General features: G+C 32.9%; 1 protein-coding gene across 1 annotated transcript in view; it reads right to left on the bottom strand.

Annotated features, from left to right (window-relative positions):
- Positions 1 to 8,613: 8,613 nt before the first annotated feature.
- LOC139097093 (5-hydroxytryptamine receptor 1-like) overlaps positions 8,614 to 12,669 on the bottom strand; it is a 50,194-nt gene continuing 46,138 nt past the window's right edge. Inside the window, exon 2 of the mRNA XM_070648858.1 lies at positions 8,614 to 11,296. Coding sequence (XP_070504959.1) covers positions 9,129 to 10,634 — 1,506 coding nt within the window. The 5' untranslated portion in view covers positions 10,635 to 11,296 and the 3' untranslated portion in view covers positions 8,614 to 9,128. The remainder of the gene's footprint in view (positions 11,297 to 12,669) is intronic.

Genomic DNA, 12,669 nt, shown 5'->3' with positions numbered 1-12,669 from the left:
GTCGACCGTTGGTCTAGATATCAACTAGAAATCATGTCAAGATGTACATTTGGACGCCGATTATTCCTCAAACACTTATTCATTGCTCTTTAGATAAGGTCAATAAAGTAATTTGGATTTGGGTTCAATTTTAAACTAGACTTATTACTTTTAAATCAAGTTTGTCCAATTTTGAACTGAATTTGTTCAATTTTGAACTGAATTTGTCCAATTTTGAACTAAATTTGATAAGTTATGCCAGGATTGTGTTGATATTGAGAATTTAGTGAAGTTAAGACATTAGGGATATTTTATTGGACTAAGAGGTCTGAGAATTGTGATATAAATGGATGATTTGGATCAGACCAGTCGTTAAAACTAAAGAAAAACTAAAAACAGCACCCTCACCACTTCCTCTTAAATTCCAACACTGCAAATTTAAATATACACAAAATTTTATATCTTCAGAATCACAAAACAGAGCTCGAACAAGAAGTATTAGAATTAAAATATAATAAAAATATTTTGCCGAAAAAGCTGAAACGAAATTCGTCTTCATCATCTCAAGAAAATTAAATTCTACAAATCACATGTCAGTGCTATAATACCTTGTTTTACTTCCGTCAATTTCCTTCATTGTTACAATTACATTCTCAAATTTAAGGAATTTTATTTTTTATTTGATCAAATTTAATTTATTCACTTTTAAAAAGGAAAAGAATTTTTATGTCTAAATTTCCACTTAAAATCATTCTTGTCGTGCGTGATAATTTTATTTTTTATATATTTTTTATTTTAAAATTCTTCATTTGAGATCGTTTTATGTTTTATGCATAGACAGTCTTAGGGATGGAATAAGTGAAATTGGGAATTTTTTTATGTGTTACAGTCGTGTCGGGTCGTTCATTTGTCACGTAATGCAAAAAAATCGAGCTTTTGATCAAAAATACCGTATAATATACAAAATATCGAACGTATAGGGCCATATAGGGCCATATAAAGACGTATTTGACCATATTAGGCCATGTAAGGATGAATATGACCATATTGGCAAATGTAAGGACGTATAGGTCCATATAAGGACGTATAGAGCCATATAGGGACGTATAGAGCCATATAAGGACGTATAGAGCCATATAAGGACGTATAGAGCCATATAAGGACGTATAGAGCCATATAAGGACGTATAGAGCCATATAGGGTCATATAGAGCCATATAAGGACGTATAGAGCCATATCAGGACGTATAATTTTTTTGATGTTAAATTGAAACCTGACAGTAGGAGAAACATATTAAATATATGTATAGGTAAATTCAATATTTTGATAAATAATAGTTTAATATTTCTAGTGGTTTTACCGGACACATCTGGAATCAGCTTCCCATGTCAAAACAATATACATCCATTCGGACTCTGTAACAATAAAATTGTTAATATAACTGCCCGCGCTATAAAAGATGATCGATCCAGAATTATACTCAACTTTTTAAAGGCCCGTAATGACTCAAATTGTCCTGAAATAAAATCAATATACGGAGTACACTTGGACCGTGATGAGTTCAATGAGACGACTATGCGCTTTCTGATGAACCGATCAAGCTTGTCTGATGGATTCCTTAACACCTTAAAGAGCCTCTTTTGCTCAATATCTTTCTCAGCCGAAACATATCACGTAGTTCCTAATCTATTGAAAATTGGAATTGATAAACAGCTTAACGCAGGCCGTAACTACACCGATGTTTGGAACACAGTACTTAATAATGATATCCTACTATGTAAAGTGAACGAGATGACAATAATCGATAAAGTCAAACATTATACTAAGCGTCGAGACACCGAATTGTATCGTCCTACCTCCTCATCTAATAGTAATCAAATGAGACACTCTCCAGCTACTACTTCCCGCTCAATTTTCGATCGTCTTATGCCAAAACACACCGATCATGACAGTAGCATTGATGAAAAAAACTTCCTGATGGGCTTTCGCCCTGCCGAACGTCAAGATGAAACTTCAAACCAGCCAATTTGTAAACCAAGGCTTAAAAGTACCGTCAAAAGAATAAGTAGGAAGAAGTAGTTTTTTCCTTCTTCGTGAATTCCCTCCTCCTTATGAATTAATACGCATTGAATTGTATATAACTGCCTCTAATTGTTGAGATTACTAATCTATCTTTTTATTATGAATTTTCCATACAACTCTACTGTAACTCTGAATCTCCATCTGTATACTCAAATTTTGTATAATCCTTATCTAAAAACTACCGTTAGGTTAATAAACTTGAACTAAACTAAAAAACTAAAACTAAACTCAAATTTAAGGAATTTTATTTTTTATTTTCATCAAATTTAATTTATTCCTTTTAAAAAGGAAAAGAATTTTTATGTCTAAATTTCCACTTAAAATCATTCTTGTCGTGCGTGATAATTTTTTTTATATTTTTATTTTAAAATTCTTCATTTGAGATCGTTTTATGTTTTATGCATAGACAGTCTTAGGGATGGAATAAGTGAAATTGGGAATTTTTTTATGTGTTACAGTCGTGTCGGGTCGTTCATTTGTCACGTAATGCAAAAAAATCGAGCTTTTGATCAAAAATACCGTATAATACACAAAATATCGAACGTATAGGGCCATATAGGGCCATATAAAGACGTATATGACCATATTGGGTCATGTTAGGATGAATATGACCATATTGGGCCATGAAAGTACGTATAGGCCATATAAGGACGTATAGGACCATATAAGGACGTATAGAGCCATATAAGAACGTATAGAGCCATATAAGGTCGTATAATGTCGTATAGAGCCATATAAGGATGTAACTTTTGTCAAAAAATTCAAATTTCTACAGTTTTTCGTAAAAATTCGGATTCATTTTCCCTCCCCGCAATTTGAAAATTGCTGTCTACACCCCTGGCTACAAAACATATGAACGAACCCCATTTCCGGATTTAATTTAAAAGAATATTGAATTTGACATGCTGCTTGTATCCTGAAGGAATTTTATGCATTATCCTGGGAGTTTTCAAGACATCGTGGGATATTTTGCTTAGAAATTTGAATTTTACTGTCGAAAAAAAAGAAAGTTTTTTGCTATTTGCCAAAATGAAATTTATTCAGGATCAGCATAAGCTACGGAATTTAAATTCATTTTTTTCTGAGAGCTTCTGTGAATATTTTGCATAAATATTTGAGTAGACGTCCTCGGGCTGTTTTAATTCTATAAAACTAAAAATAAAAGTTTTGGGATACTTTTTCGCAATATAAAGTTTGGAATATGTTTTTAGCAAAAAATCATGAAAACTCATTTGATGCTCTAAATAAAAAGAAAGGCAGGCACATTCTGACAGTTTTCATACTTTTATTTAAAGCATACATGACTGCCTTCTAGGTCAGCTTTAAGCTTTATATTTAGAATTCTGTTTTATGTTTGAAGCTTTAAAAAGCATTAAAGTTGAAATTAAATTTTAAGACACCGTTCCACTCAAGGATAAGCTTAGTTTAAAGACTAGATGGGAGGAGACAGCGTCATGACAATTTGTTGTCCGTTCCATTTCCAATCTAGCTTTTACAGTGGCCTGATAGCTGTCTAGTTCTGGAATTTTTGTACTAACATTCCTCAATCAGCACAATCCAGTGAACCAAACTTTTTGTTGTAAAAACGAAGCTTTCAAAACCTAGTCAGGGAATGTAGGCCAAACTCAGTCGTTTTCTAGTTTTACTGTAAGTCAAATTGGCAATAATCCTTTTCTATCCTACAACTAAGGTTCTAGAGAAAGAGAAGTGCACTTTCCGATTACATAACCAAGTAAGACTCGGACCCATGTTTTCTTAATTCCGTGTCAAAGGCTCTCACCTACTGAGTCACCAGGGGTTGTTAAAGAGCGCAACACAATGCTCATTTAAACATTTTTTTCAATATCAAAGTTAGCGATTGACTGTCCTCGGTCATTTTTTGTCTTTTACCAGTAACTGGCAGAAGTAGTTCATTTTCGGATATGTAGTTGAACGGATAGATTAAAAGCAGCCTATCCAAACCCTGTATAAAGGATAGTAACCCTATAGTCAGTATATGAATGGTAAGGTTTCAACCTTCCACCTCCGTCCCCAACACGTACAAATAAAGCAACAGAAATGCAAACAAAAATCTCTCTCATACAAATTTTCATCATAACTCCGATATTATCATACATACTGCTAATGGTAATGATAATGACGGTAATTGTGAAAGAAGAAAAACAAGAGAAAATTGAATTTTAAATGAGGGATTGAATCAATATCAGCTTTATATGTGAAAGCTCGTGTGTGGATAAAGTAAGCATAAAAATCAACACATGCCTCTTGGCACTTGAAATCTAATCCATATTTGTTGGAATTGAAGCCAGCCAATTTAAATGACATTTATTGTGGGGGATCAGGAGTGTGGGGAGTTAATGACAAGACTCCTCAAATTTCTTCGTTTGCGTACCGACTAAAATATCATATGACATAAATGGCCTTTTACTGTTACACATTCGATGGTAATTTTCATTGTCAACTCAATTTCATTTTGATTGCTCACTCTAAAAATACTCGAAACTCAATTGTCTTCCATCCTCCTCCACACACATGCTTATCCATAAGTAGGTACACATACGTTAAATTTGACAGCATTTTCGATTAGATTAGATATTCATATTGAATTTCATATGAAGCCAATCCGCCATTGAAATAAAAGAGAGATAGAAAAGTAAATTGACTCATTCACTTGACAGTGCGTTTGGTACTTCACATCACTTGAGGCACTCTTGTGGAATAAAATAAAAAATAATAAAGAAGAATTTACTTTTCTCACACAAGTGTGCATGTCATTAGACAGAAATATAGAAAAATTGGAGAGAAAAAGGAAAAAGACTTTTTTTTTTGGATGTGTTTGTGCTTCTACAAGTCGCTCTATGAATTTCAAGTGCCTGAGTCAAACGAATGGAAAATTTGAATGTTAAAAAAATCCATACGCCCGTACTCAACCGAAGAGATGTTTCTTTATGTTATGGAAAAAATTTGGTGTTTTAGGCTTGTACACTTATATGATGTGTAGGTGTGGTGCTAGATGTTCAAGGGAGCCTTTTAGAGACAAAGAGATAAAATACCTACCAGAGTGAGAATTTTTCTGGGGAAATCTAGAGCTTTGCAGTATTTAAAGACACAGTTTGATGAATTTTGAAAATTTAAGGAAACATTAGAGTAATTAACCGCGAAGAAATGGTTAGAAATCCAGACCGACTTGATTCTGATCTGAGTTCTGATCTGACAACTCTGGTCTGGCGACAGACTAACGCTGCCTAAGGCAAAAATCACGCAGGACTAGATTAAACGTCATACTGGATTAGGGCAAGAGTCAGTTTGGCCTTGGTCGTGAGTTACGCTGGGCTGAGCCAAGTATTCCTCTAGTCTGATCTGAACATTATTTTCTAGGATTTGGATCGCCTTTACTTAGGCGGATATTTATCTATTTCTACTCTGTGTACTTTCCGGGAACAGTTTGAACCGATAATATGCTGAAAAGCAAATTTTGTAACTTAAACTCCACATAGGATCATGTCTTACAGTGATTTTCGCTTGATTTTGTTGAGGGTATTACTAGGTATTACCTGGTTTACCTTAAGTGCACAATAATGTCGGGATTAAAAGTCCCGGGTTGTTTTTCTCAGAAATTTGTTCCAAGTTGCTACGAGAAGAATGCGCTATCCCATCAAGTTTTCCAAAAAGCATCAAAATTCCACTAATACTGTTTCTCACTAATTTTGACCGTGAAAATTGAAATATGTCGGAACATTCAACTCGAAAATCAATGAAGTAAATCATCCATTGTCCTTGACATCTACATTCTACCTCTTAATAGTAATTTAAATAAAGAAGACTTCAACCTCTGTCAAATGCTTTTTTCCCTAACATTTAAATTCATATCACTAAAACCTTCACAAGAATCTCAAACAATTTCACGACCTTTCACACAAATCTGTCTAAATATTGAACCCCAATGTGTCCCACGTTCGTAGTCTCTCATAATTTTTGTTGGATATATTCACGATTATTCAGAGAAATAAAAAGAGAACTTTAAGGATTTCCCTCTTTTGTGAAGACAATTTTCCCCATATTTTCATAGCCATTTGAGCATTTTTTTTTGTGCCTTTTTTTTATTCTATTGCTATTGTTGCTATTATAGCAGCACATAAAGGTGATGTAGCATGTTCATGAGAGAAAAGTTTTTTTTTTTTTTGAGGATCTTTTGTGAGCATAAATTTGACTCACTTTTATGTCTTCTTTTTTTCGAGTATTTTCATCCTTCGGGGTGCCTTCTTGTTACTCGCAGGTTAAATTTTCTTTCTTTGTGCTGATTAAATTGATTGAAAAGAAATGAAAATTTGCGTATTTTATTGAGATTCGTGGTTGGAGGAATTTTTTTTTATGGCACTGCTTTACGTGTTTTGATTGATTTTGTGGATTTTTTTACGTTATTTGAATACTTTTTGAATTTAAAGAAGGTTTTAAAGTTGAAAGAGTTCCTCACTAAAGAGAGAATTACATGGATTTTGCCAATAGCATAACCAATCTGCCAGGATGAAGTTAGAAGCGTCAAACTGTGAAATGGCATCATTGGCCTAATTGACCTTACTTGCCAAATATCCTGAGTTCAATCCCAAGTCATTTTTAATCTTGAAAGTTCTTTTTCCGTTCTAGTTGCGAAGCTCGATTCGTGGCACATAATGTGTCTTCTTTGCTAAATATACAAGGATGTACTAGTATCTGGATGATTTTCGTTACCAAATCTTCAGCACACGAATTGTAATTAGGTACATTACGGGGTACATTAGGTCTTGATGATGTATTCGAGTGCAGAGCTTGCAAATGGTTCGAATCCTACTATAAACTGTAGGTTTGAAGAGTGTGGTACAACAGATTAATAATCGCAATGATCTTAAGACTGTGAGCTCTTTAAACATTATAAATAGAAGCGTCAATTTTCCAAAATTGCTGCAAATTTTTCAAAAATGCTCTCAATAAAATTCAAAACCTGCCACCATGACGAGAACATAAAGTCCACACGATCAAACAGAAGCTATTAAATTACAATTCAAGATATTTTATCACTCTTTCAATTTCCAACAAATTTTATATCCCTTACAGACGACTTCTTAATCATATTTTTACGTCTTTAAAAATCTCTTCACAAGGCTCGAGCCAAAAAGTAATCAAAAAGCCTTAAAACTATTCACATAACCAAAATTACGAGCATTTTCATCCTTTGAAAAATATTTCATTTATTCAAAAATTAATCTTAATAAAAAAGGAAGATATACATAGAACAAATATGCTCTTAGAAAATGATTGAAAGGGTTATATGAGCATATTTGCGGTTGTGACCTCTTTCAACCTCAAAGAAATCTTACAATAAATCCTCATATTTTTCGTATGTTTACTGAATGGCTTTTTTTCACAAAAAAGAGAATGATTCAATCAGAGAAAAAAGAGATTTAAGAGATATTGTATGACAAATAAGGATAAAGGATTCTATTCAGGAAATATATATTTTCTGCACGAATGAATCATTGATTTAATATTGAGAGGAGGTGAGGGGTGGAGGGGATATTAATTAATGTCTTCAAAATTATGACACGTAATGACGATTAGGAACTTCTTTGATATATTAAGAAATATCATTATATGCTTCTTATTTTGACTTGGTGTCGGGCTATGTTCAAATCTGGCAAAATTCCAGATTAACGATAGTCTGGTCCAGGCTGTGCTGATGTCGGATTTTGGAAAGATTAACCAACTTGAGCTATTTGAGGCATAAGATTTTATTGCGAGAATTTTAAAGCAGTTTTGAGGTTTCGGAGGAAGCTGAAGAGCAAAATTGACGAGGGTTCGACTACTATCAGATGCCAATCTCTCAATAGAGCACTGCGCATTCAGAACTATTCATTTGTAATGAGATGGAAAGATGGGCCTTTGGTAAGTATGCTCTCACAATAAAGATGTTTAAAGATCCCGGTTCTGTTGTCTAGCCACACACACAATGCTCTCATACTGACAGAAATCTTTAAACATGACTCGATAGTTCGATGATCCGACATCAAATATAGGAAGTAGTTCAATTCACGAAAAGCACAAATCGGTTAATCAATCAAAAAGTTTGAAATCTTCGCACTTAGGACGGCAAAAATCGATAGAAAGAGCAGGGTATGACCTAGTATTGAATCCAGGACCTTTAGGACGTTAAGTCAACGCTCTGCCATTTAGATCACTGATGTCATTTTATCACAAGAAAGAACCATGGATTAAAACTGCTAAATTTTCAGCTTTTAGAATAAATTTTTTAATTTGACTGTAGAAAACAAGAGCACAGTAGAGCTATACTAGACCAGTAATAAGTCAAAATCAAAGAATTATTCATTATTCAACTCCCAAATCTCTGCACAGACTTCATTTAATTCTAATCGTTCGCCAATTATTTTCCAGAGCAACATAAGCTTTCTAATTGTCAAATTATTCAAAAATAAAACCTGAAAATTTCTCTATAAAAACAGCCAAAAAGTAAGAACTGAAAAGAAAATTTAGCAAAAATAAACATTTTACACAAAAAGCTTCAATTTTTTGTTCTAATCGTTCATTAAATTCAACGATGAAATTTATTTCTTTTTTGTTTTTAAGCATATTATTATCATTTATTTTTAAATTTTTTTTTATTTTTCATTTAAATTAATTAATCAATCCTATCTCACATTCAGCTACCTCTCACACAAATTATTATTTTTTTTCCTAATAAAATTCATCATTTTTTTTAATATTTAATATATATATTTTTTTCATCTAAAAACAGTCAATTTATATCCATCTGTCCAGCGACCGACTTCATATTTTTTTTTGTTGTGGTGTGTTTTACTTATTAATAAAATTTAATTAATTTTCATATTTTCTTAATTCTACTTAAATCAGCACATTCATCCCTTAAAATTCTTCATTTCTTTTTTTCAAATATATAATTTTTTTTAATATTTTTAAACTTTTTTTTTAAAAAATAAAATTTCAAAAAAAAGTCAGTTTAAAGTAGCAGGAACTTAATAATCGCTGTCACATTGCTGCGTAACTAAACTCGAATTTCAAAGAAAACTTTCACGTGCGCCCTGATTTGAATTATGTTGTGTTATTTCCGTATTGACGACAACACGTTGCGAATGTGGATCACCATATTGACTATGATAAAAATCTTCACGCATCATTATATTAAGACTTGAACAACGAAAATATAAAATCTCTTGAAATGGCTTACGAAAATCACGATTTAATGTTGCATAAATAATTGGATTTAAGAGACTATTTGCATAACCTAACCATAGGAATACTGATGATAGTGTATGATACTCTTCACCAGTTATTGGTTTAACCAATGCTAATATGAAAAATGGAAGCCAACATACAGTAAATGCTGACATAATTATGCCTAATGTTGTTGACGCTTTACGCTCTTTGGCTAATTGAAATCTTAATTTTTTTTGGTGGGGTGATCCAATTGCATTTATCGGTTTCTCTTGTGTGGTTGTTGTGGTTGTTTGTTGCGGTACACCATTTAATGCACCTTCAAGACGCGTCTGAGCACGCTTCTCATCCATAACTATCCGTCGTGCAGCACGAAATATTTGATAATAAACGAATAACATGACAGCTAATGGTATGTAAAAGGAACCAAATGTAGCATAAATTTGATAACCGAAACTTTGACAAACGACACACTCGGGTCGTCCATCAATTTGATGCTCATTACCAAGTATGAGAAGCGGTGGAAGTGAAATGCAGGCAGCACCGAGCCACACAAGAAAAACACATAACATCATACGACGTGGCGTTCGTTTAACACCATATTCCAATGGTTTTGTTATGGCCCAATATCGATCAACAGATATTGCACATAAATTAAGAATTGACGCTGTGCATGATAGCACATCGAAGCTAACCCAAACATCACAGAAAAATGTACCAAAACGCCACTCGTGAAGTACTTCATACATGAGTGCCGTTGGCATAACTAGCACTGCTACACATAAATCTGATACAGCTAATGACACTAATAAATAATTACATGGTCTTCTCAACTTACGTACTAAACACACAGCTACGCATACTAATATATTACCAATTATAGTACCTAATATTACAGCTAATAATATAATACTGATTAGAATTGTTTGGACAGTAATTTGGTTCGCTGTACCATCGTCGCCATTCTCATCGCCATCAATATCATTTAACACCGTCGTTGTGGTGCTAAATGATGTTGACGATGCGAATGACGATGATGTAATTTCAGCAAGTGACGGATACGGTGCAATTGTGCTGTTTAAAATTCTAAAACGATCTGTTGATAAATCTGTCGATGTTGTGATTGCTGATGCAGCTGCTGTTGTTAAATTAGCTAATATAATACTAGCAATATGTGATGTCGTTGATGACAATGATGGTGGTGATGGTAATGATGACAACGATGATGTTGTTGTCACTTCTGTTATTGTTGAATAATTATAATGTATGCTATTGATCGTATGATGATGTCTTGTTGTGTCCGTTAAATTAAATATAAGTGATGACATTCGATCCTTAAACTCATCCATAAAAAAATTTAAGCTGCTTGGTGTTTTGTCACTGTCTTATCCGTTTTAAATATCTGATGACTTTTTGTTGGATATATCCATATTAATCAATATTGAAGCAGAAAAAAAGCGAGAGCGTATATACTTTATAATGTTACTTCCTGCCTTATTGCCGCTGTGCAAATATTATCTTTCACTTTATTGCTGTATTTTTACCCCTCTTACAAGTTATGATTTTTCACCTGTTGCCATCAACGATATGTGATGATATATGCTGTACTGTATTCATATTCATATTCATGCCACGACATGCAAATGAGTATCAACTTCCTTTATCATTTGACAAGGCGCAAAATTTTTTTTAATAATTTTTTTGGATTTCTTATGGCTTCTAATCTAATTTTATCATTTCCTTGTGATGTCTTGAAGTCAATGGATGGAAAATGATTTTATTTGGCTGCTTTTTACACATTTTACGTTTCAATTTAATTCTCGTGTGCATTCACAAGGATTTGGTGACTTGTTGATTGAAAAACTTTTTTTTACTGCTTGCACATCGTCGTTGGATGTTGGAGTGATTTCAATCATACTTTATTGGGTAATACTTTATGTTTCATATGAGCTAGTCTTGTCATAGCTCACACTGATGGTTTTGATTTTCAAGTGCACTCAATGTTGTGAATCTGGAATGACATAAAAAAGAAGGAAAATTGATCGATTAGCTTCTGGATGATAAAATAGTTAAAGATTGTGATTTTGAGATAGTTTGTAGTTTGCTAGGGGTTGTGAGGTTGAATATGGAGTCTTTTAGTACCCCAAAAATTCAAAAATATTTATCCCGACCAATGGAATAATTTTTTAGTACCCCAAAAATTCAAAAATGTTTACCCCAAAAATTCAAAAATATTTATCCCGACCATCGGGATAATTTTTTAGTACCTCCAAAAATTTAAAAATATTTATCCCGACCAATGCGATAATTTTTTAGTACCCCAAAAATTCAAAAATATTTATCCCGACCATCGGGATAATTTTTTAGTACCCCAAAAATTCAAAAATATTTACCCCGACCAATTGGACAATTTTTTAGTACCAAAAAAATTCAATGTTAAAAATTTGTTTTATCCATCAATATTGATGACTTTCCTATTACATAACATTCTCAAGTCCTGCTCAATGAATCATACTGTAAAATTTTAATCTTATCTATCTTTTATTCATTTCCGCTTGAATCCATCAATTGAGTTATATTAATCAAAAGCAAAAAAGAAATTCAATTTATCTTCATCACCTTCTTTATCTCATTTTGACCTTTGTGCATGTGCCTATAGAAGATGAATGATGAAAAGTTTCTGTTTTTAATAGAAATGAATTTCAATTTTCAATATACATTCAAATGAGCTCAATGTTGAAGAATCTCTCTTTGATGTCTTTCTTGTGACTATGCAAGCATTAACATTTACAATCTCTGATTATTATGTAAAGTTATGGAATTTCCTTTTTACTGAATATTATTTGCATGTTGGAACTTATGTATGCCTTATAGCATTTAATGACTCTAATCTCATCATTAAAATCGTATGTGAATGAAGAAGTGTTGACAATTTATTGCTGAAATGTGTTTTATTGGGAGAGTTTTGAGGAATTTTAATTAAATTTATGGAATTTTTATTTGTTTATCTGATTTCATAGGAAGTGGGGATTAGAACTAGTCTAATGGAGGAAACTTTTATACAATTTTTAAAATGTGTGCTATCATATTTCTTCTTAATGACCAAATGTGGGAAATGAATCCAAATTAAGTAAATGTGCGATTTGTGCTCTGGTCTATCACAACAACATTAAGTGCAATGCTTGAGCGGCATAACCTCATTTTCCGCTGCAAAAATGAATGAAATTCAGCTATCACGGCAACTTCGCATCTTAGCGTTAAAACGGCGACGCAATGGTGTTCTAATGATCATGTTGTCCTGTTTAGGATGATCGTTGGATAGACAATAAGGTTTAGATGTGCTTTATACCAAACGCACTAATAACTCCCGGTAGCTCAGTAGTA

The sequence above is a fragment of the Chironomus tepperi genome, unplaced genomic scaffold (genome assembly GCF_022539635.2).
Source record: "Chironomus tepperi strain 1889 unplaced genomic scaffold, CSIRO-AGI_Ctep_v1 contig_414, whole genome shotgun sequence".
NCBI classification, from domain to species: Eukaryota; Metazoa; Arthropoda; class Insecta; order Diptera; family Chironomidae; genus Chironomus; species Chironomus tepperi.
This window is presented reverse-complemented; position numbering and strand designations above follow the sequence as displayed.